The 21,447-nt window shown below is 44.0% G+C and overlaps 1 protein-coding gene across 1 annotated transcript in view; it reads right to left on the bottom strand.

The window, feature by feature from the left end:
- Positions 1–21,187, bottom strand: part of MTMR10 (myotubularin related protein 10) — a 65,121-nt gene extending 43,934 nt beyond the window's left edge. The window contains exons 1-2 of the mRNA XM_038746883.1: positions 21,103–21,187; positions 18,008–18,068 (exon numbers count right to left, since the gene is read on the bottom strand). Of these exons, the coding sequence (XP_038602811.1) occupies positions 18,008–18,068; positions 21,103–21,165 (124 nt within the window). The 5' untranslated portion in view covers positions 21,166–21,187. The remainder of the gene's footprint in view (positions 1–18,007; positions 18,069–21,102) is intronic.
- Between the last annotated feature and the right edge of the window lie 260 nt (positions 21,188–21,447).

A 21,447-nucleotide genomic window follows, 5' to 3' on the forward strand; every position in this document is an offset into this window, starting at 1 on the left:
TTTTAAAAAGAGTTCCTTGTGAAAAAACAAGCAAACCCACCACCAACCTAGCATTATATTCATGAGTTTGGTTTTTTTTTTTAAGATAGTTTCACTTCTACTTTATCCCTTGATGGTGAACTGTGATAAATGCTGAATGAAACTTAAACATATGCAATATGTTTTGTGGTTTTTTGTTGTGGCTAAATGTCTGGAAGGTCAGACCTCTTACTTTGCATTACCATGCCTATGTACATTCAATACAGTGCCTAAGACATGGTAAATCTTCAAATAAATATATTTTAATGATTATAATGAAGAAGGATCTTTAAAAAACCTCTCTCTCTCTCTCTCTCTCTCTCTCTCTCTCTCTCTCCCTCCCTCCCTCTCTAAGCTGGTGCAATACCAAGTGCTGTACTTGCTTTTAGGTTTGTGGTCCACAGACTAAAAGATGGGAAAAACCTCATTTGAGAACCACATTTCATCTAAATACAGACTTAACTGCCTTTATTGCTTTCTGAAATAAATCTAAATGCAAAGTATTTATAATAATTTCCATTCAAAGCATATTTGCTTTGGCTAAGAATCCAGTCATTCCTATAATAGTAAACTCCACTGGATTTCTAAGACTTCGGGGCTAGGCATAACTTTAACTTTATAGTCAGTTTCAACCACATACGCCACAGGAAAGTAAATTCTCAAAATAGCTACAGTGGGAGAAAACAGGTGGAGGAGACAGACTCGTAATGCAAATTGTAAATACGCCAAAAGAGTGCACTTAATCAATCAATCATATTTATTGAGTGCTTGTGAGCAGAGCACTGTACTACGCACCTGAGAGAGTACAACACAACAATATGACAGACACATTCCCTGCACACAGTGAGCTTACAGTCTGCCAGAGCGCACTTGACTAGTACATTATCCAGTGATGTACACTGACAAAGTGTTCAATCTTTTCTTCGGCTTAAGTCCTAACTTATATTGAGCTTCAACAGAGTGAAAACTCCACATGTTAATTCAAACTATTACTTGCAACCATTATTCACCCCACCCTCAGTCCCTAGCACTTATGTACATACATATTGTTTTTTAAAATTCAGAAACAAATCTACCAGTTATCCCAAGGGAGTTCCAGCAAGAATAGGGATGGGCAGGAGGGTTTGTGTTCAAACGCAAAATTAAGTGCCAACGGAACAGATTCTAATCCAATCCATCGGTCGGGTAGTGATGAAATGAGGGTCATCTCAGAAAATGTGAGGTAGTCACTGGTACTGCTTTATGTTGACAGAATAAAAGGCACCCTGATAGGAAACTTCAAAAATAAAGCCAGCTAGTATTTTTTCCCTACATAATACTGACCACAGAGTAGAAAAGAGCACGTTTGTCTAGTTTTTAAAGGCATTTATCCTAAAAATCTTGGGATTTGAGGAATCAAACAAATGTACAGATGATCCTTGAAAACCATGAGTCAAGAATGAGACACCTAACACACTGGAGTATCCCTAATCCCTAATTGAGCCCCTTCCTTCCTCTCCCCCTCGTGCCCCTCTCCATCCCCCCATCTTACCTCCTTCCCTTCCCCACAGCACCTGTATATATGTATGTACATATTTGTTACTCTATTTGTTTATTTTACTTGTACATATCTATTCTATTTATTTTATTTTGTTAGTATGTTTGGTTTTGTTCTCTGTCTCCCCCTTTTAGACTGTGAGCCCACTGTTGGGTAGGGACTGTCTCTATATGTTGCCAACTTGTACTTCCCAAGCGCTTAGTACAGTGCTCTGCACACAGTAAGTGCTCAATAAATACGATTGATGATGATGATATCCATAATTTATTTACTTATATCAGTATGTTTCCCAGCACTGGACTGTAAGCTCTTGTGGGCAGGGAAGCTAACTACCAGCTTCATTATATTGTACTCTCCCAAACGCTTAGTATAGTAGTTAACACACAGTGAGCGCTCAATAAATAAGATTTGATTGATTACTTGTTACTGGATGGCCATCAAGACATATCAGGGAAGTGTGCCTTTTCTGCAAGTTATATCCAATGAAATTAAAAGTCAACATTTTTATTCATCGTCCAAAGAACTGATGGATTATAAACAGTTATTAAAACATCAACTGGAAATCCATTACAGCAGGTTAACTGGCATTAAGTATGAAACTAATAATGTTCCCCCTTCTTAAAAAACAAAATATGTGGATAAACTACGACATTTGATATTTGGAACACTAATCCAGTGACTAAAGGCATTCACCCAGAATTAGGTTGTTCCGAAGCAGAACAATTCTCATTAGCAACCAGGAAACATCTGCATATTGTATTACGTGAACTTGTACACAGTTTTCTGGCTGACACTAATCATTTTATGCAAATAATCTATTCCAGCTAGGAAAAAACAAAACAAACCCAAATCTAATCATGCCTTTGGAATATACTCTGAAGACCAGTTCCTCTTTTCATCACGCTTCCATTGTTGTTGGGGACATTTTGTGTGAGCCGTGGAAGTGTGAGAAAAGAGTAACTAGGAGGAGGGAGCGGATCGCCTTAAAACGAATGATTGGGAGTTTCTGTTGATGCAGAGAAGAATGAGCAATCATTGGGGATTTTTGAGGAGTGGGGAAATGTGTGCACAGTGATGCTTTAGAAAAATAATCTGGCCAGCACAGTGAAATAAAGACTGAAGAGGGGAGAGTCTGGAAGGTGGGAAGGTCAGCAAGGAGGCTTATACAGTAACATCATGGTTTTTCATGAAACCGTACATTAAAAATGACTGATGATAAGAATTAAAACACTCGAAAGAACACTTTAAGAACTGCCCTTAGCCAGGAGGGCAGAATAGTCAAATGAAGGACATCCAGAGAAGGTAAGCGCAGAGTCAGAATGATGGAAAATAAACAAACCTAAGGAGAACCAATATTTGCATTCAAACTTTTCCACTAAACTAATATTTTGATTTTATTTACCTTCTTTTAAAAGCTCCGGATGGGGAATATTTTTTTTAAAAAAATCATGCTAAATGCTGTCCCAGGTTAACTTGATACTTTAATCAGCAATTAAATTCAATGGCACATAAGTGCAGAGCACAACAGCAGGATCAAAATTTCAAAGGTGTGTATTTAAGGCCTATGTGATCATTTTATTTTCAAATAAAAAGTCATTAAATTAGAAAACAAAAAACATCGAAAGACTGAGGGATACAGAATGGAGGCATCACTAACCTATTTTACTTTCATAATTTTGAACAAACCTTTGTTAGGATAACAAGCTTCCCAAACTTAAAACCTGAGAGTTTGATGACATCCTCAACTCCTCACTGTCTTTCAGCTCAGTCATGCAGTTTATCACACAAATCACCCGCCCTTTCCCTTCTCCTCTTAATGGAAGTCAGATTTTGATTTAAAAGAGGAAGCTTCTACTTTAACCCCTCAGCGGGGATTTGCTGTAATTCTGCTTACTGTTGTTCTTGTTGAATTGCTGCTTTATTTTGAATTAATCTGTTATTATTTCCCTTGGCGTGTCTTCCACACTCCTGCATTTACTCTAGAATCTGAGGCCCAGAGTCGGACTTACTCATTATTTCCTCGCAATTTTTTTTACCAACACTTAGTACAACGCACTGTGCATTGTAAGCATCTTTGCATTCAAGGGAGAAAATAAGGAATCAGGCTCCAGTTAATCCTGCATGCCCTTTGGACAGCAGGAGAAACTAAACTCAGGTCTCCAGAAGGAGCTTCTGGACAAGAGATGGGGAAAATGGGCACTTCTAATTTCTGCAAAATACAATGCAATTTAAAGAAATATAAAGAGATGGTCAGGGAAAGTCAGAAAAGTAGACCCACCAGGAAGAAAAGCACAGCACACAGATGCAACGAAAATACAGAGACTCATATGCCCGCAGACAAAAACCATCACATATACAAGGAGATTTCAGCTATCATCAGCTTCAACTACCAGCCCTAAAGGGTAGTTGTAACTCAAGAGTTGTACAAGGTAGTTCTAGATAAGTTCTCTACTTCTGGAGAAGCAGCATGGCCTAATGGAAAAAGCATGGCCTGGGAGAAAGAGGACCTGGGTTCTAATCCTAGGTCTGCCACTGATCTGCAAGTTACATAACTTCTCTGTGCCTCAGTTATCTCATCGGTGAAATGGGGATTATGACTGTGAGCCTCACGTGGGAGAGGGGCTTTGTCCAACCAGATTGGGTAGTATCTACCCAGTACTTAATACAGTGTTTGGAACATAGGAAGCACTTAGATTCTATTAGAAATAAATAAATAAATGACCCCCAAATCTACCTCTCCAACCCTGACCTCTCACCTCTCACCCTTCATCCTGCCTTCGGGACATCTCTGCTTCAACACATCTAAAACTGAACTCGCTTTCTCTCCCGAGTCTTATTCCTCTCACAACTTGGCCATCCCCGCAGTCTCACAAGCCCATAAGTCCTCTCCTCTTCCCTCTCCTTCAAGCCACCTATTGAATCAGTCCACAAAGCCTATCAGTTCAACCTTCAGGCCCATCTTCTCCAGAATCTGCTCCTTTCTTTTCATCTGAACTCCAACCAAACCGGTCCGACCACTCGCCATATCCTTTCAAGACGATTATGTCAGTCTCCTCACTGATCTTCCTGCCTTCAGTTCTCTCCTCTTTCTGATCCATACTTCACTCTGCTGTCTGCATCATTAAAAAAAAAAGCATTCTGGGCTCATCTCCCCATTTCTCAAAAGCCTCCAATGGTTGTCTACTCGGGGCTGCATCCAACTCCTCACTGTCGGCTTTAGGGCATTCAATTAGCTCTCTCACACGTGAATACAGTCCATGAACTTTGCTTTTCCAGTATCGACCTAATCCCCGAGAGTCTTCCTTGTTCTTGTCCCTCTCACCACTGAATCGTTGCTCATACCCTATTTCTTTCTTGGAACTCTGCCCCTTAGTATGTCAGACCGCTCCTCTCCTCTCTGAGCAGAGAACATGTCTCCCAACTCTGTCATGTTGTACTTTCCCAAGTATTTAATACTGAGCTTTGCACACAGTAAGCGATCAAATATGACTGATCTGAGAAGCCCAACTAAATCTCTTCCAGGAAATCACTCCTGACTAATCTGTGACTAATTAGACTGTGAGCCCATTGTTGGGTTCTCTAGATGTTCTCTATATGTTGCCGATCTGTACTTCCTAAGCGCTTAGTACAGTGCTCTGCACACAGTAAGCACTCAAATACAACTGAATGAATAATCTCTCACCTCCTCACCCTATCCTCCCTCTCTCCTGCGATCCCCAAGCGTCTGTACCCCCTAAACACATCATTGCCCCCTCCACCTCCTCCACAGCACTTACATTCTTATCCTAATACTCAGTTCATTCATTCATTCAATTGTATTTGAGTGCTTACTGTGTGCAGAGCACTGTACTAAGCACTGGGAAAGTATAATTCAGCAATAAACAGACAATCCCTGCCCACTCCAGGCTTACTGTCTACAAGTGGGAAGACAGACATCAAGATAAGTAATCAGGCAGTTGCTTCCCCTTCCTGTATTTTAATGTCCTTCCCTCCCCATCTACATGGTAAAATCCTTGAGGGCAGGGATTATGTTCAGTTATTCTATTGTACTCTTCTAAGCTCTTAGTACAATGCTCTGCACTCATTAAGTGCTCAATAAAGAGCAAATGACTCATACAAAGACAGAGAAAGGGAGTGAGATTAAGTTGTCGAACAGATTCATTTTGAGCTGTTCTGTAACAGAAACTCTTTTGATAATCCCTAACTGTTGTACAACTAGGTACCTGGAGTTTCATCTTTTAATAAAAATTAATTCACATAAATGAATGTATTCGCCTAGAGCCACGTGACAGGCTTGTTGGAATTTGCTTATGTAACAAAATGAAAAAATAGAAGAGCTGGTATAAATAAAACGGGTGAGACCAGAAGGAAGTCATTTTAACAGCTTTATTTTCTCCTTTATAAAGCAAAAAAAATTGTTTGACAAAATATGCAAATAAACCAAACTCCTGCTTTGTTGCATATATTTCAAATAATCATGAACAATGAAGCTCTGGAACATAACTGTATTTTAGCATCAAAGCTATGCTCACCTTAACACACAATCGCTGGGTGGGAAATGGGATATGAGAATGAGTGGTAGTAGGATACCTGAACAGCTGCTATATGGAGAGCTGCAATTGGAAAACCAAAAGCAGGGAGGGTTTAGGAAGCGTTTTAAGGACACGGTAAAATGAAACCTCAGGCAATGTTGCGTTCCAGCTGAAAACTGGGAGTCATTTCAATCAATGATATTTATTGAGCACTTACTCTGTGCAGAGCACTGCACTAAGTGCTTGGGAAAGTGCAATGCAATAGTTAAAAGACACAATCCCTGCCCATAATCTATGGTGGAGTCAATCATTAAAATAAATTACAGCTAAGGGAAACAGAAGAGAATAAGGATATAAGAAGCAGAATGCCCTACTGGAAAGAGCCTGGGCCTAGGGAGTCAAAAGACCTGGGATTTAATTCTGGCTCCACCACTCGCTTGCTGCGTGATCTTTATCTGTGCCTCAGTTACCTCATCTGTAAACAGCAAACAAACAACAAAAAAAATGGGGATTAAGACACTGAGCCCCATGTGGGACATGGACTGTGTCCAACCTGAATGATTATCTTCTGTCTACCCCAGCACTTAGTACAGGGCCTGGCACCTAGTAGGTGCTTAACAGATGCCATTATTATTACCATTACTAGTAGTACTAGTAGTAGTAGGTATTGTGGGGCTGGGGTGAATAGCAAATGCTTAAAGGATACACAGCCACATGTCTAGTCAACACAGAGGGAAATATGGATAGAGGAAATGAGGAATTAGTCTGAGGGGGCCTCTTGGAAATGGGATTTTTGGTGATTTTGAGAGTGGGAAGAATGGTACAACATCGCTAAAATCCGCCCTTTCCTCTCCATCCAAACCGCTACCTTGCTGGTTCAATCTCTCACCCTATCCCGACTGGATTACTGCATCAGCCTCCTTTCTGATCTCCCATCCTCCTGTCTCTCCCCACTTTGGCCTATACTTAGTTCACTCTGCTGCCCGGATTGCCTTTCCGTAGAAGCGCTCGGAGCATGTCTCCCCCTGCTAGACTGTGAGCCCGTTGTTGGGTAGGGACCGTCTCTATCTGTTGCCAATCTGTACTTCCCAAGCGCTTAGTACAGTGCTCTGCACACAGTAAGCGCTCAATAAATACGACTGAATGAATGGTGAACTTTGAGGGATATGAGGGGGGAGGGAATTCCAGGTAAGAGGGAGGATGTGGGGAAGGGGTTGGCGGCAGGATAGATACGACTGAGGTACAGAAAACAGACTGGCGTTAGAGGAGTGACATGTGGAGCTTGGGTTGTAGTAGAAAACTTGCCAGGTTTGGTAGGAGAGACAGAACTGATTTTGAGTGCTTTAAAAATCGATGGTGAGGAGCTCCTGTTTGATGCGGAGGTGGATGGGCAACCACGGGAGGGTTTTTGAGGACTGGGAGATTTGGATGAATTTTCAGAAAAACAATCGAGGCAGCCGTCAATTGCCAAGAACAGACCTGCATGGAGCACTGACATCAAAAGAAGAGCAGCTCTCTGTGCAGAAGCTTTGCATGAAAAGACGAAGAGGCAAAAGGGAAAGCAGTGCCAGGGGTGATGAACAAGCAAAACAGAACACATAAGCCTTTTTGTCTCTCCAATGCAGCTGGGTCTGCGGATCCTGCGTTGGCATTTTCAGGGAGAGAGACAGACACACACACACACACACACTTCACTGTCCATCACGGCCTCTTCAAATACAAATGACAGCTACATGTATCTAAGCAAGGACCCCCTTTCTCCCAAATGATCAGTTCAGTAAGTAGAGTTGTTGAATAGTGTTAAACCTGTATCACAATCCAAAGTAAATCAAAACCCCTCCACTAACCCTCCAGTTATAAAGAATTAAAAACATAGGGAAGCAGCATGGCCTAGTGGAAAGAGCACTAGGAGTCTGGGGACCTGTGTTCTAATCCTGGCTTTGCCACTTATCTGCAGTGGGAGCCTGGGCAAGTCACTTACCTTCTCTGTGCCTCAGTTTCCTCAACTGCAAAATGGGGATTAGATACCTGTTCTCCCTCCTGCTTAGGCTGTGAGCCCTATGTGGGACAGGGACTGTGCCTGACCTGAGGAACTTGTATTTACCCTAGTGCCTAAAATAGTGTTAGACACTGTAAGTACTTGACAAACACCATAATTATTATATGCTACACTGACCCATCTCAAATGAGCATAAGTACTGAACTTAAATCAGACACTGATTTTTGTATTCTAGTTCTTATTAAATGGATTAAATAACGTACCCGCAGTTCCTGGATTTACAATGCAATCGGTTCCTGAAAACTGCATCAAAGCAAAACTTTATAAATCAGAGCCAATTTTCTCATAGGTACAATTTTATAACTGCGGAACCAGTTCTTGATCCCAAGTCACATATCCTATTTTAACTAAAATGACTCCACATATACGTATGCAATTACAGATGACTAATATTGCTACATTAACGTGATTAAATTGAATCAGAGAGGTTCCACAGTAGGGTACCCAACTTTTAATCAGTAGTATTTACAGAGCACTTACTACAGAGCATGTTACCAAGTGCTTGGGAAAGCACAACAGAGAAGGAAGGCACGATCCCTGCCTTCAAAGGACCAGATAACCTAGCAGAGAAGACAGATACTATAATAAATTAGAGCTAGGAGGAAGCTAAAGATTGTAAAGAGAAGTATGTAAGTGTGAACGGGATGGGAAAATGGAGCGGCTACCCAAGTGCTGAAGTGGGTGGCAACTGGAGGCAAAATAGGGTGTGATGATGAGAGATTAGACCTCCAGGAGATGTCAATTTAGAGGAGACTCGAAGATGGGGAGGGCGGTGGTCTGTCCGATGTGAAGGAGGGAGGTTCCAGGCTGAAGGGAAAGCGCGTGCAAGGGGTCAGTGGCCAGAGAGACGAGACTGAGTCTCTGGTCAATTTGGGAAGGAATGGACAACCATCAGAGGTTCCTGAGTAGGGAAGGCATGCATAGCACAGTGTTTTACAAAATGATCCAGAGTGAAGTAAGGACTGGAGAGGAGAGAGCCGGGAGGCAGAGATGTCTGTGAGGGTGCTGATGCAGTAAAATCAAAGTGGAAAACTCCCTCTAGTGACTTTGCCTAGTGACCAGGTCATCAATCATTCAGTGGCATTTACTGAGTGCTTACTATGTGCACAGCAATGTATTAAGCACTTGGGAGAGTACAATACAGGAGTTGGTAGACACATTCCCTGTCCTCAAGGAGCACACAGTTCCTAAGTGGAGACAGATATTAAAAAGATATTACGGATAGGGATATGAGTGCTACAGGGCCGAGAGGAAGCTGAACATCCAGTGCTTAAAAGGTACAGATCCAAGTGAATGGGCAACACAGAAGGGAGAGCAAGTAATGGAAATGAGGGCTTAGTCTGGGAAGGCTCCTTGGAGATGTGATTTAAGGAAGGCTTTGAAGGTGGAGGGTGGAGGAGCAGTGGTGGTCTGTAGTATATGAGAGGGGATGGAGCTCCAGGCCGAGGCAGGAAATCAATAAGGGGTCGGTGGTGAGATAGGTGAGACAGATATAGTGAGTAGGCCGACCTTAGAGGAGTGAAGTATGTGGTTTAGCTTGCAGCAGGAGGCCAGCAAAGTTAGTTAGGAGGGAGCGAGCTGATCAGGTGACTTAAAGCCGGTGGCCAAGAATTTCTGCTTGTTTTGGAAAGGAATGGGCAACATTTGGAGGTTTTTGCGTAGGGCGACGTGCACAGCACAATATTTTGGAAAAATGATCCTGGTAGGAGACTGCAGTAAGGACTGGAGTGGGGAGAGACAGGGTCAGCCTCGATCTCATTCTTGTATTACTACTTATTTCCTTCTAAAGCCGTAGCTGTCTAAGGGTATGTTGCTGGGGCCTCCAATGCGGTTGCCACGATACCTTTTTGTAAAAATGAGGGTTTTATTAATAAATGGCTGAAAGCAAATAAGGATTGAATATATTCAAAACAGAAATCATTCTGATATTTGATTATTTTGCTTGCGGCTGTACCAAAATGACCAGAAGGACTAAGGAGAAAACTGCTACCCTTCCAAGGGGATTACAGAATCTCATGCTTCTTTATATTGTTATGGTTATTAGAAAGACCACTTATTTCAGATCTTGAATATTTTTGGTTCCTCATTTTACTCCCTCATACCATTACTTTATACATTAATTAATAAATAGCAAGTGGAACTGTTTTGAACTGTGACTTCGATTCTACTATACTTGCTACTTAGGTTCACCTGGTCCCTTTGAGGGATTTTCACATTTGTCTTTGGTCAACTAGTACTTCACTGTGCTTGGTTCCCTATAAACAGAATGACATTCGATTGATTGATTATATGTTAAAGTCCTAATCTGAAGAACTTTCATACCATGGGAGTGAAAGCACAAGGCGACCGAAGGATTTTACCATGATCTGAGACATTTCTGTACAAGCCAAATGGAGTTGTCACTAATTCTCCGTCAATAAAAGTCCAGGTTTATCTAATCTGAAAAGTCTGGGAGGTTTACTGTGCCAAGAGTAGAAACCTCCTTAACCAAGTTCCTTCTATGTAAATATGGGAATTTCTTGAGTGTTGGTTATCAGCAACTCCCCTGAATGAGATCTAATCAGTGAATAGGTAACGCCATTTGAGTTGGGAAGTGGCAAGGAAGAGAGTCAGTCTCCTTTTGAGGCTCCTCCTCTGCCTCCCATCCCATAACTGCGGGGGTCCATCAAGGTTCAGTTCTGGGTCCCCTTCTCTTCTCCATCTATACCCACTCCCTTGGAGAACTCATTCGCTCCCACGGTTTCAGCTATCACCTCTATGCAGATGCTACCCAAATCTACATCTCCAGCCCTGATCTCTCTGCCTTTCTCCAATCTCTCATCTCCTTCTGCCTTCATGACGTTTCTACTTGGATGTCCTCCTGGCACCTCAGAATCGGACTTAAAAAGACACAGAGCTCCTTATCTTTCCACCCAAACCCTGTGCTCCCCCCGACTTTCTCATCACTGTAGACGGCACCGCCCTCCTTCCTGTCTCACAAGCCCGTATCCTTGGCATTACCCTTGACTCCTCTCTTTCAAACCACATAACCAATCCCTCACCAAATCCTGTCAGTCCAGCCTTCACAACATTGCTAAAATCCACCCTTTCCTCTCCATCCATACAATCATTCATCCTATCCTGCCTGGATTACTGCATCAACCTCCTTACTCACTTCCCAGGCTCCTGTCTTTCCCCACTCTAGTCCATACTTCACCCTGGTGCCCCGATCGTTTCCTAAAAAACCAGTTCAGGACAAGTCACCCCCCCTCCTCAAAAAACTCCAGTGGTTGCCCATTCACCTCCGTATCAAACAAAAACTCCTCACCATTGGCTTTGAAGCTCTCCATCGCCTTGCCCCCTCCTACCTCACCTCGCTTCTCTCCTTCTACAACCCAGCCTGCACACTCCCCTCCTCTGCCGCTTACCTTCTCACTCGCCCAAATACTGCCTGTGGGCTGGAACACCCTCCCTCCTCAAATCCGCCAATTACTCTTCTTGCCTTCAAAGCCTTATTGAAGGCACATCTCCTCCAGGAGGTCTTCCCAGACTAAGCCCCACTTTTCCTCATCTCCCACTCCCTTCTGCATCGCCCTGACTTGCTCCCTTTGCTAAACCCCCCTCCCAGCCCCTTAAGTATATAACTTTATTTGTATTGATGTCCTATGACTTCATTTGTATTGATGTCTGTCTTCCCTCTCTAGACTGTAAACTTTCTGTGGGCAGGGAATCTCCCTGTTCATTGTTGTACTGTACTTTCCCAAGTGCTTAGTACAATGCTCTGCACACAGCACACTCAATAAATACGACTGAATGAATGAATGAATGAAAGAGTTCTGGGAGAAGCAGCCAGAGGCCAGGAAGAGATGCTGCTTAGAACAGTGCTTTGCACATAGTAAGTGCTTAATAAATGCCATTATTATTATTATTATTCCTAATGTCTATCTTCTAGTTCTGCTTTGGGATCAGTAGAGTCCAAAGTGGGCTTTGCCCCGTTGGCTGCCTCTAGTCCTCCTGATTTTCTCATCCCAGCTTCCCCTGGGTCTCATCTAGTAAGCGCTCAATAAATACGATCGAATGAATGAATGAATCTGTAAGGTTGATGGAGTTGAGGGAATCCTAGTATCATTTCTTCTACCTCATCACCCTATAATTTGACATGGCATTTATCCTCAACATTTAATATCTGCAGAAAAAGAAACCTCTCCTTGTGGGTAGAGAATGTGTCTGCTACATTCTTACATTGTACTCTCCCAAGTTTTTAGTACAGTGCCCTGCCCACAGTAAGTGCTCAATAAATACCACTGACTGAATGATTATTTAACAAGTTGTAAGCTGTTTCCTCCTGCCTGCAGGACATCTCTATTTGGGTGTCTGGCTAACACCTCAAACTTAACATGTCCAAAACAGAAATACTTGTCTTTCCACGCAAACCCTCTCCTCCCGCCAACTTTCCACTGCTGTGGAGAACATCGCAATCTTTCATTCAATAGTATTTACTGAGCACTTACAGTGTGCGGAGCACTGTACTAAGCACTTGGAAAGTACAATTCGGCAGCAGATAGAGACAATGCCTACCCAACAACGGGATCGCAATCCCTCCTGTCTCACAAGCCCACAAACTTGGAGTTACCCTCAACATCACTCTGTCAACCCACATATTCAGCCAGTCATGAAGTCCTGTCTGTTCTACCTTCGCAACACCTCTATTACTGCACCCCTTCCTCTCCATCCAAACTGCTATCACGCTATTCCACGCATGTGTCATAGCGCAACTTGACTGATAATAATAATAATAATAATAATGGCATTTATTAAGCGTTTACTATGTGCAAAGCATTGTTCTAAGTGCTGGGGAGGTTACAAGGTGATCAGGTTGCCCCACGGGGGGCTCAGCCTTCATCCCCATTTTACAGATGAGGAAACGGAGGCACAGAGAAGTGCCCAAAGTCACACAGCTGACGATCGGCGGAGCTGGAATTTGAACCCATGACCTCTGACCCCAAAGCCCGGGCTCTTTCCACTGAGCCATGCTGCTTCTCTGCATCAGCCTCCTTGCTGAACTGTCTGCCGCCAATCAGCCTCTCCCCTTTGCAGTCTTTCCTTTACCCTGCTGCCCAGGTTATTTTTTCTTTAAGAAAATCATCCTGTGCAAGTCGCCCCGGTCCTCAAACACCTCGAATGGTCATCCGTCCGTCTCCCTATCAAACAGAAATTCCTCCCCATCAGTGTTAAGGCACTCAATCCCCTAGCTCTCTCTCTCCTACCTACACTCGCTATTCTCCCACTCCAAACCAGCCTGCACACTTGGCTCTTCTTAACACCAACATCCTTACAGTGCTCTGCACACAGTAAGCGCTCAATAAATACGATTGATTGATTGATAGCACCTCTCTCACCACTGACCCCCGAGTCACGCCCTTCTGCTTGGAACTCCCTCCCCTTTTATATATGACAGACAACCTTTCTCCCCATCTTTAAATCAATCTATCGTATTTACTGAGCGCTTACTGTGCGCCCTGCACTATACCAAGCGGCTGGGGAAGTAGATATAACAGCACTGAGAGACACATTCCCTGCCCACAATGCGCTTACAGCCTCACCAAAATCATATCTCCATCAGGAAGCCTTTTTTAACCTCTCCCCTGCCCACAATATTTTTCCTTCCTTCTTCTTTGCCTAATACATTTGGGTCTGAACCCCCCCAAGCACTTTGATCATCCATCCCACCCAGCACTTGTGTACTTATCTTTATACACTGTTGCTTCCCCTATCTGCAACTTATTCATTCATTTAATTGCATTTATTGAACGCTTACTGTGTACAGAGCACTACTAAGCGCTTATGTCTCCCCAACTAGACCAACAGCTCCTTGAAGTAAGGGATCCTGTCTATCAATTGAGTTGTGCTCTAACAAATTCTTTGTATATAGTTTCGCATACGGCAAGCACTCAATAAATACCACCGATTGACTGATAAGAAAAAGGAGCTAATATCTCTTCGTTTCCAAAGACTGACGAAAAGATGTGGCACAATAATTAGTAACTCTGGTTGAGTTTTTTTTCTTTAAAAAAAAATCGACAAAAAATACACTTTTGATATTTTAGAGAAAATATAAATGCAACTAACTTGCTGGTTAAGTTGGGCAGATGAGAGAAAAAGAACTCTAAATTTCATAAGATGTGGCACAATAATTAGTAATTCTGGTTCAGTTCTTTTCTTTAAAAAAATCAACAAAAAAATACATTTTTGATATTTTAGAGAAAATGTAAATGCAACTAACTTGCTAGTTAAGTTGGGCAGATGAGAGAAAAATAACTAAATTTCACAAGACGTGGCACAATAATTAGTAATTCTGGTTGAGTTTTTTTCTTTAAAAAAAATCGACAAAAAATACATTTATGATATTTTAGAGAAAATATAAATGCAACTAACTTGCTAGTTAAGTTGGGCAGATGAGAGAAAAAGAACGCTAAATTTCATAAGATGTGGCACAGTAATTGTGGTTGAGTTTTTTTCTTTAAAAACAAAATCGACAAAAAATACATTTTTGACATTTTAGAGAAAATATAAATGCAACTAACTTGCTAGTTAAGTTGGGCAGATGAGAGAAAAAAACTCTAAATTTCATAAGATGTGGCACAATAATTAGTAATTCTGGTTGAGTTTCTTTAAAAAAATCGACAAAAATACATTTATGATATTTTAGAGAAAATATAAATGCAACTAACTTGCTAGTTAAGTTGGGCAGATGAGAGAAAAAGAACGCTAAATTTCATAAGATGTGGCACAGTAATTGTGGTTGAGTTTTTTTCTTTAAAAACAAAATTGACAAAAAATACATTTTTGACACTTTAGAGAAAATATAAATGCAACTAACTTGCTAGTTTAGTTGGGCAGATGAGAGAAAAAGAACTCTGAATTTCATAAAACTCATGGACGCACACTTTAGTGATATTGCTTTATTCTTGGCATTAATAAGCATTTGCCTATTTTAGTAGTCAAATGCCTCTCAGTGTGGCTGGAATGACTAAGCGCTGAATTCGAGTTCACATTTGGCTCAAAGGCTGTTTATTCTATTGTCCACAACGACAAAAATTATGAACCTAGTTATGTAAAAGCATCAAGAAAAACAACTGTAACCATGAAGTACAAAAAAACTTCATTTGTTAGTAAAATATCTGCAGTCTTGCAAGGCCAGCTGTTCTCAGTGTGTCATCACCTATTTTCAATTCCAAGACAGATTTACAGATTTCTAAATAGTCAAACAACAGAAGAGTTTAATACTAAGAAAAAGCAACTCTCAGAATTGCTCATCTCCCCCTCCTATTCTATTTATTTTATTAATATGTTTGGGTTTGTTGTCTGTCTCCCCCTTCTAGACTGTGGGCCCATTGTTGGGTAGGGACCGTCTTGTACTTCCCAAGCGTTTAGTATAGTGCTCTGAGCAAAGTAAGCACTCAATAAATACGATTGAATTATTGAGTTATTTCAAAGGCAATCATTGCTACAAAATCATAGCCAAGTAGCTTGTACAAAGCTTCATTTTAAGTATTCAACACAACTTCTAGATTGTAAATTCTTTAAAGGCACAGGGATTGAGTAACCCTAATCCACTGTATTATGTATCCCCAAAGGGCTCAGTACAGCACTTTGCACATAGTAAGCACTCAATACATATCAATAATGGATTGATTATTCCGAAGTGGGCCTTAATGCCACTTAGTTCTATTTTAGTACAACGCTTTGCACACAGCAAGCACACAATACCACTGACCTACTGATATGAAAAAGTAGCTAATCTCTTCACTTCCAAAGAATAATAATAAAAATAGATGCGTACAATAATTAGTAATTCTCGTTTAGTTTGTCCTTTCTGCTGCTTTTTTTCTGTTGAACCAGCAAGGAAAATGCACTTTTGATATTCACCTCACTCTTAATACTCTGTTGCTGCCCCTACTTACAACTTATTTTATTGTCCGTCCGTCTCCCCAGCCAGACTGAGGAGGGCAGGGATCAATCAATCAATCAATCGTATTTATTGAGCACTTACTTTGTGCAGAGCACTGTACTAAGCGCTTGGGAAGTACAAGTTGGCAACGTATAGAGACGGTCCCTACCCAACAGTGGGCTCACAGTCTAAAAGGATCTATCATTTGAACTGTACTCTCACAAATCCTTAGTATACTTATTTGCAAGCAGCAAGTACCTTTTTACAGATGAAGAAACACACACACCAAGTAGTAGCCCAAATCCACGTAAATCAGTGACGAAACCAGGAGTAGAAACTCATAATTCTAATTCTTAGTCATCAGGCTCTGCTACCCGTAAAAATAAACACAAACTCTGAAAAGTGACTAGCTTAACAATCTGCAACTCACAGTACTGTTCAACATTCAAATTAACTGAATCGGGTAGGTTCTTGGGAACCTACTCTGCAGCTCTTCTGTTCGGCGCTTAGAACAGTGCTCAGCGCTTAGAACAGTGCTTTGCACATAGTAAGCACTTAAATACCATCATTATTATTATTATTATTATTACCAGAGAATAAAAATCATCATCAACCATCGGAGGTACTTCCTCTACCAGCAATTTAAAAGCAACCAAAATAAAAGTGATGACAACTCTTTTTCATTCATGCATTCAATCGTATTTATTGAGCGCTTACTGTGTGCAGAGTGCTTAAATACCATTATTATTATTATTATTATTATTACCAGAGAATAAAAATCATCATCAAGCATCGGAGGTACTTCCTCTACCAGCAATTTAAAAGTAACCAAAATAAAAGTGATGACAACTCTTTTTCATTCATTCATTCAATCGTTTTTATTGAGCGCTTACTGTGTGCAGAGCGCTTAAATACCATTATTATTATTATTATTATTATTATTACCAGAGAATAAAAATCATCATCAAGCATCGGAGGTACTTCCTCTACCAGCAATTTAAAAACAACCAAAATAAAAGTGATGACAACTCTTTTTCATTCATTCATTCAATCGTATTTATTGAGCGCTTACTGTGTGCAGAGCGCTTAAATACCATCATCATTATTCTTATTATTATTATTACCAGAGAATAAAAATCATCATCAATCATCGGAGGTGCTTCCTCTACCAGCAATTTAAAAACTTAACCAAAATGAAAGTGATGACAACTTTTTCATTCATTCATTCAACCGTATTTACTGAGCGCTTACTGTGTGCATAGCACTGTATTAAGCGCTTGGAAAGTACAATTTGGCAACAGATAGAGACAATCCCTACCCAACAACGGGCTCACACTCTAGAAGGGGGAGACAGACAACAAAACAAAACAAGTAGACGGGCATCAACAGCGTCAAACTCTTAAAATCAGTAACCTTTTCATAGTTCCTGTGTCCCACGCACAACTGATTTCGCCAAAAGACTGCAAAGAGGCAGGTGCAATAAGTTAAGAATCGGAAAAGTTAGGAGGAAACTATGTGCCAAGCACTGTTCTAAGCGCTGGGGTGACCCGGTTGTCCCACGTGCGGCTCAAAGTCTTCATTCCTACTTCAATTTATTCCGATGACACCTGACCACATGTTTTGCATACAGTAAGTGCTCAATAAATACGATTGAATGAATGAATCTCCTTCTAATCAATGATGAAATACCATCATTATTATTATTATTATTATTACCAGAGAATAAAAATCATCATTTTTATATGTTGCCAACTTGGACTTCCCAAGCGCTTAGCACAGTGCTCTGCACACAGTAAGCGCTCAATCAATACGATTGAATGAATGAATGAATGAAAGGAAAAAGGGGAAAAATAGATACTATTTGTTCTGAAGGAAATAAATTCAGACTTGACCTTTTATCTGGGCATCGCTAAACCTGGATTAATGTTTACCTGGCAAAAGCACGGGCTCCAGTTTTTTAATCTTGGGTTCCGTGTTGCTCTTGTCTTCAGCCTGAAATATTAGCAAAGGAAGTTTTAAATTGATGTCATAGAGGGCTTGTTTTTTTTTTTTGAGACGTTTGAGAAACTGCAGTTAAAAATACCTGCGTTCACTACAAATATACTTTAAGGACCAAATGCCACCTACCTAAAGAGCCTTTCTTTTTTTATATACAAAAACCTAAGAGTAAGATGGAAGAAAAGCCTTAACTTGAACTTTTGAGTTTCGATGCTGTATGCTACGGTGAAGGGAAAAAAAAACAAGTCAGGGTGAACCTTATAGAGAAGCAGCGTGGCACAGTGGAAAGAGCCCGGGCTTGGGAGTCAGAAGTCATGGGTTCGAATCCCGACTCCGCCACTTGACAGCTGTGTGATTTTGGGCAAGTCACTTCACTTCTCTGGGCCTCAGTTACCTCATCTGTAAAATGGGGATTAAGACTGTGAGCCCCACGTGGGACAACCTAATCACCTTGTATCCTCCCCAGCGCTTAGAACAGTGCTTTGCACATAGTAAGCGCTTAATAAATGCCATGATTAAGGCAAGTTTATCGTGCCTTCTAGGAGTCGTGGACCACCCTAGACCATCCGAGGAGTCGAAGGTCCCGGAAGCAGTCGAAATCGCTCCCCGGTATTTACTGGTGGCGGTGTGCGATGCGCTGTGCGGTGCGCTCGGGTGAGTGGAGTGGAGGAGAAAAGAGTGGGGGAAGGCTTTTTACAGCAGGTGGGTATGTGGGGGGCTCCCCGAGGGCAGGGCAGTGTGGGCCCCAGGCTCCAGGAACAGTTGGCAGGCTGGACAATTTGGGCTTCCTGGTGGCCAAGTTTTCGGGGCGGCAGCGGGCTGGGTTGGAGGGCAGAAGGATGGGGGGCAAGGAGAATACGAGGAGAAGAGAATAGGAGAATAAGAGGGGGGCACAGGGGCCAGGAGAAAAGGAGGGGGACACGGGCCAGAATGGGGGGGAGACAACGTGGGGGTCAGGAGAAAAAGGGGGGGGGGGCAAGGACCAGAAGAACAAGGAGGGGGGACAGGAGAAAAAGGGGAGGGGGAGACACGGGGGTCAGGAGAAAAAAGGGGGACAGGGACCAGAAGAACTAATTGGGGTGAGGGCACAGGAGCCAGGAGAAAAAGGGGAGGGGGAGACACGGGGGTCAGAAGAAAAAAGGGAACAGGGACCAGAAGAACAAAGTGGGGTGGGGGAGCACACAGAAGCCAGGAGAAAAATGGGAGGGGGAGACATGGAGGTCAGAAGAAAAAAGGGGGACAGGGACCAGAAGAACAAAGTGGGGTGGGGGAGCACACAGAAGCCAGGAGAAAAATGGGAGGGGGAGAAACGGGGGGCAGAGAAAAAAGGTGGATAGGGACCAGAAGAACAGGGGGGTACAAGAGCCAGGAGAAAATGGAGGGACAAGGACCAGAAGAACAAGGTGGGGAGACAGGAGCCAGGAGAAAGAGGGGGGCGGCAGGAGCCAGGAGAAAAAGGGGAGGGGGAGACACGGGGGTCAGAGAAAAAAGGGGGACAAGGACCAGAAAGACAGGGGGGTACAAGAGCCAGGAGTAAATAGAGGGACAAGGACCAGGAGAACAAGGGGGCGGGGGGGGCACAGGAGTCAGGAGTAAAAGGGGAGAGGATGACACGGGGATGAGGAGAAAGAGGAGGGGGGAGACACAGGGGTCAGCAGAATGGGGGGGCCACGGGGGCCAGGAGGAAAAGGGGAGGGGAGACACGGGTCAGCAGAATGGGGGGCACAGGGGTCAGGAGAAAAAAGGGGGACAGGGACCAGAAGAACAAGTCAATCAATCAATCGTATTTATTGAGCGCTTACTTTGTGCAGAGCACTGTACTAAGCGCTTGGGAAGTACAAGTTGGCAACGTATAGAGACGGTCCCTACCCAGCAACAGGCTCACAGTCCACAGTCTGGAACAAAGTGGGAGGGGGGGAACACATGAGCCAGGAGAAAAAGGGGAGGGGGAGACATGGGGGTCAGGAGAATGGGGGGGGGGCGCAGGGACCAGAAGAAGAAGGGGTGGGGGGCACGGAAGAAAAAGGGGGGGGGACACAGAAGCCAGGAGAAAAGGGGGAGGGAGAGACATGGGGGGTCAGGAGAAAAGGGGGAGGGGGAGACACAGGTGTCAGCAGAATGGGGGCACAGGGGGCAGGAGAAAAGGGGGGGGCAGGGACCAGAAGAACAAGTCAATCAATCAATCGTATTTATTGAGCGCTTACTTGTGCAGAGCACTGTACTAAGCGCTTGGGAAGTCCAAGTTGGCAACATATAGAGACGGTCCCTACCCAGCAACAGGCTCACAGTCTGGAACAAAGTGGGAGGGGGGCACACATGAGCCAGGAGAAGAAGGGGAGGGGGAGACATGGGGGTCAGGAGAATGGGGGGGGGGGCGAAGGGACCAGAAGAAGAAGGGGTGGGGGGCACGGAAGAAAAAGGGGGGGGGGACACAGGAGCCAGGAGAAAAGGGGGAGGGAGAGACATGGGGGGTCAGGAGAAAAGGGGGAGGGGGAGACACAGGGGTCAGCAGAATGGGGGCACAGGGGGCAGGAGAAAAGGGGGGGCAGGGACCAGAAGAACAAGGTGGGGGGGAAGACAGGAGTCAGGAGAAAAGGGGGAGACATGGGGGTCAGGAGAATGGGGGGGGGGCACAGGGGCCAGAAGAAGAAGGGGTGGGGGGGCACGGAAGAAAAAGGGGAGGGACACAGGAGCCAGGAGAAAAGGGGGAGGGGGAGACATGGGGGGTCGGGAGAAAAAGGGAAGGGGGAGACATGGGGGGTCAGGAGAAAAAGGGACGGGGGAAACACAGGGGTCAGCAGAATGGGGGCACAGGGGTCAGGAGAAAAGGGGGGGGGCAGGGACCAGAAGAACAAGGTGGGGGGGGGGGGGGGGGGGAGTCAGGAGGCAGGAGAAAAGAGGGAGGGGGAGACATGGGGGTCAGGAGAATGGGGGGAGGGGGAGACGTGGGGGTCAGGAGAATGGGGGGTGGGGGGGAGCCACAGGGACCAGAAGAACAAGGGGCGTCGGGAGGGGAGGGGGCCATTACCTGAGGCGGCGGGGGCAGGACGTACGACCTGAAGGTGGGTCTGGGCGGCTTGAGGGAGAACATGGTGACCGACACCGCCTCCTCCTCCTCCACGGGGGCAGGCCCTGCGCTAAGCGCTGTGCTGCGCTGGGCTGGGCTGCGTTTTGCTGTCCGGGCCGCAGGCCGCGTCTGTAAGGGGGCGGGCCGGGCCGGGCCGGGCCGGGCTCCGACAGCGCCCCCCGCCGGCCGACCCCCTTCGTCGCTCCGGGCCCGGGCCCGGGCACGCCCCCGGGGAGGGCGGGGCCCAGCCGCAGGGGCGGCGCAGGCGCAGAAGCAAGCGCGCGCGCGCCCGCCTCCCCCCGCCTC

The sequence above is a fragment of the Tachyglossus aculeatus genome, chromosome 5 (genome assembly GCF_015852505.1).
Source record: "Tachyglossus aculeatus isolate mTacAcu1 chromosome 5, mTacAcu1.pri, whole genome shotgun sequence".
NCBI classification, from domain to species: domain Eukaryota; kingdom Metazoa; phylum Chordata; class Mammalia; order Monotremata; family Tachyglossidae; genus Tachyglossus; species Tachyglossus aculeatus.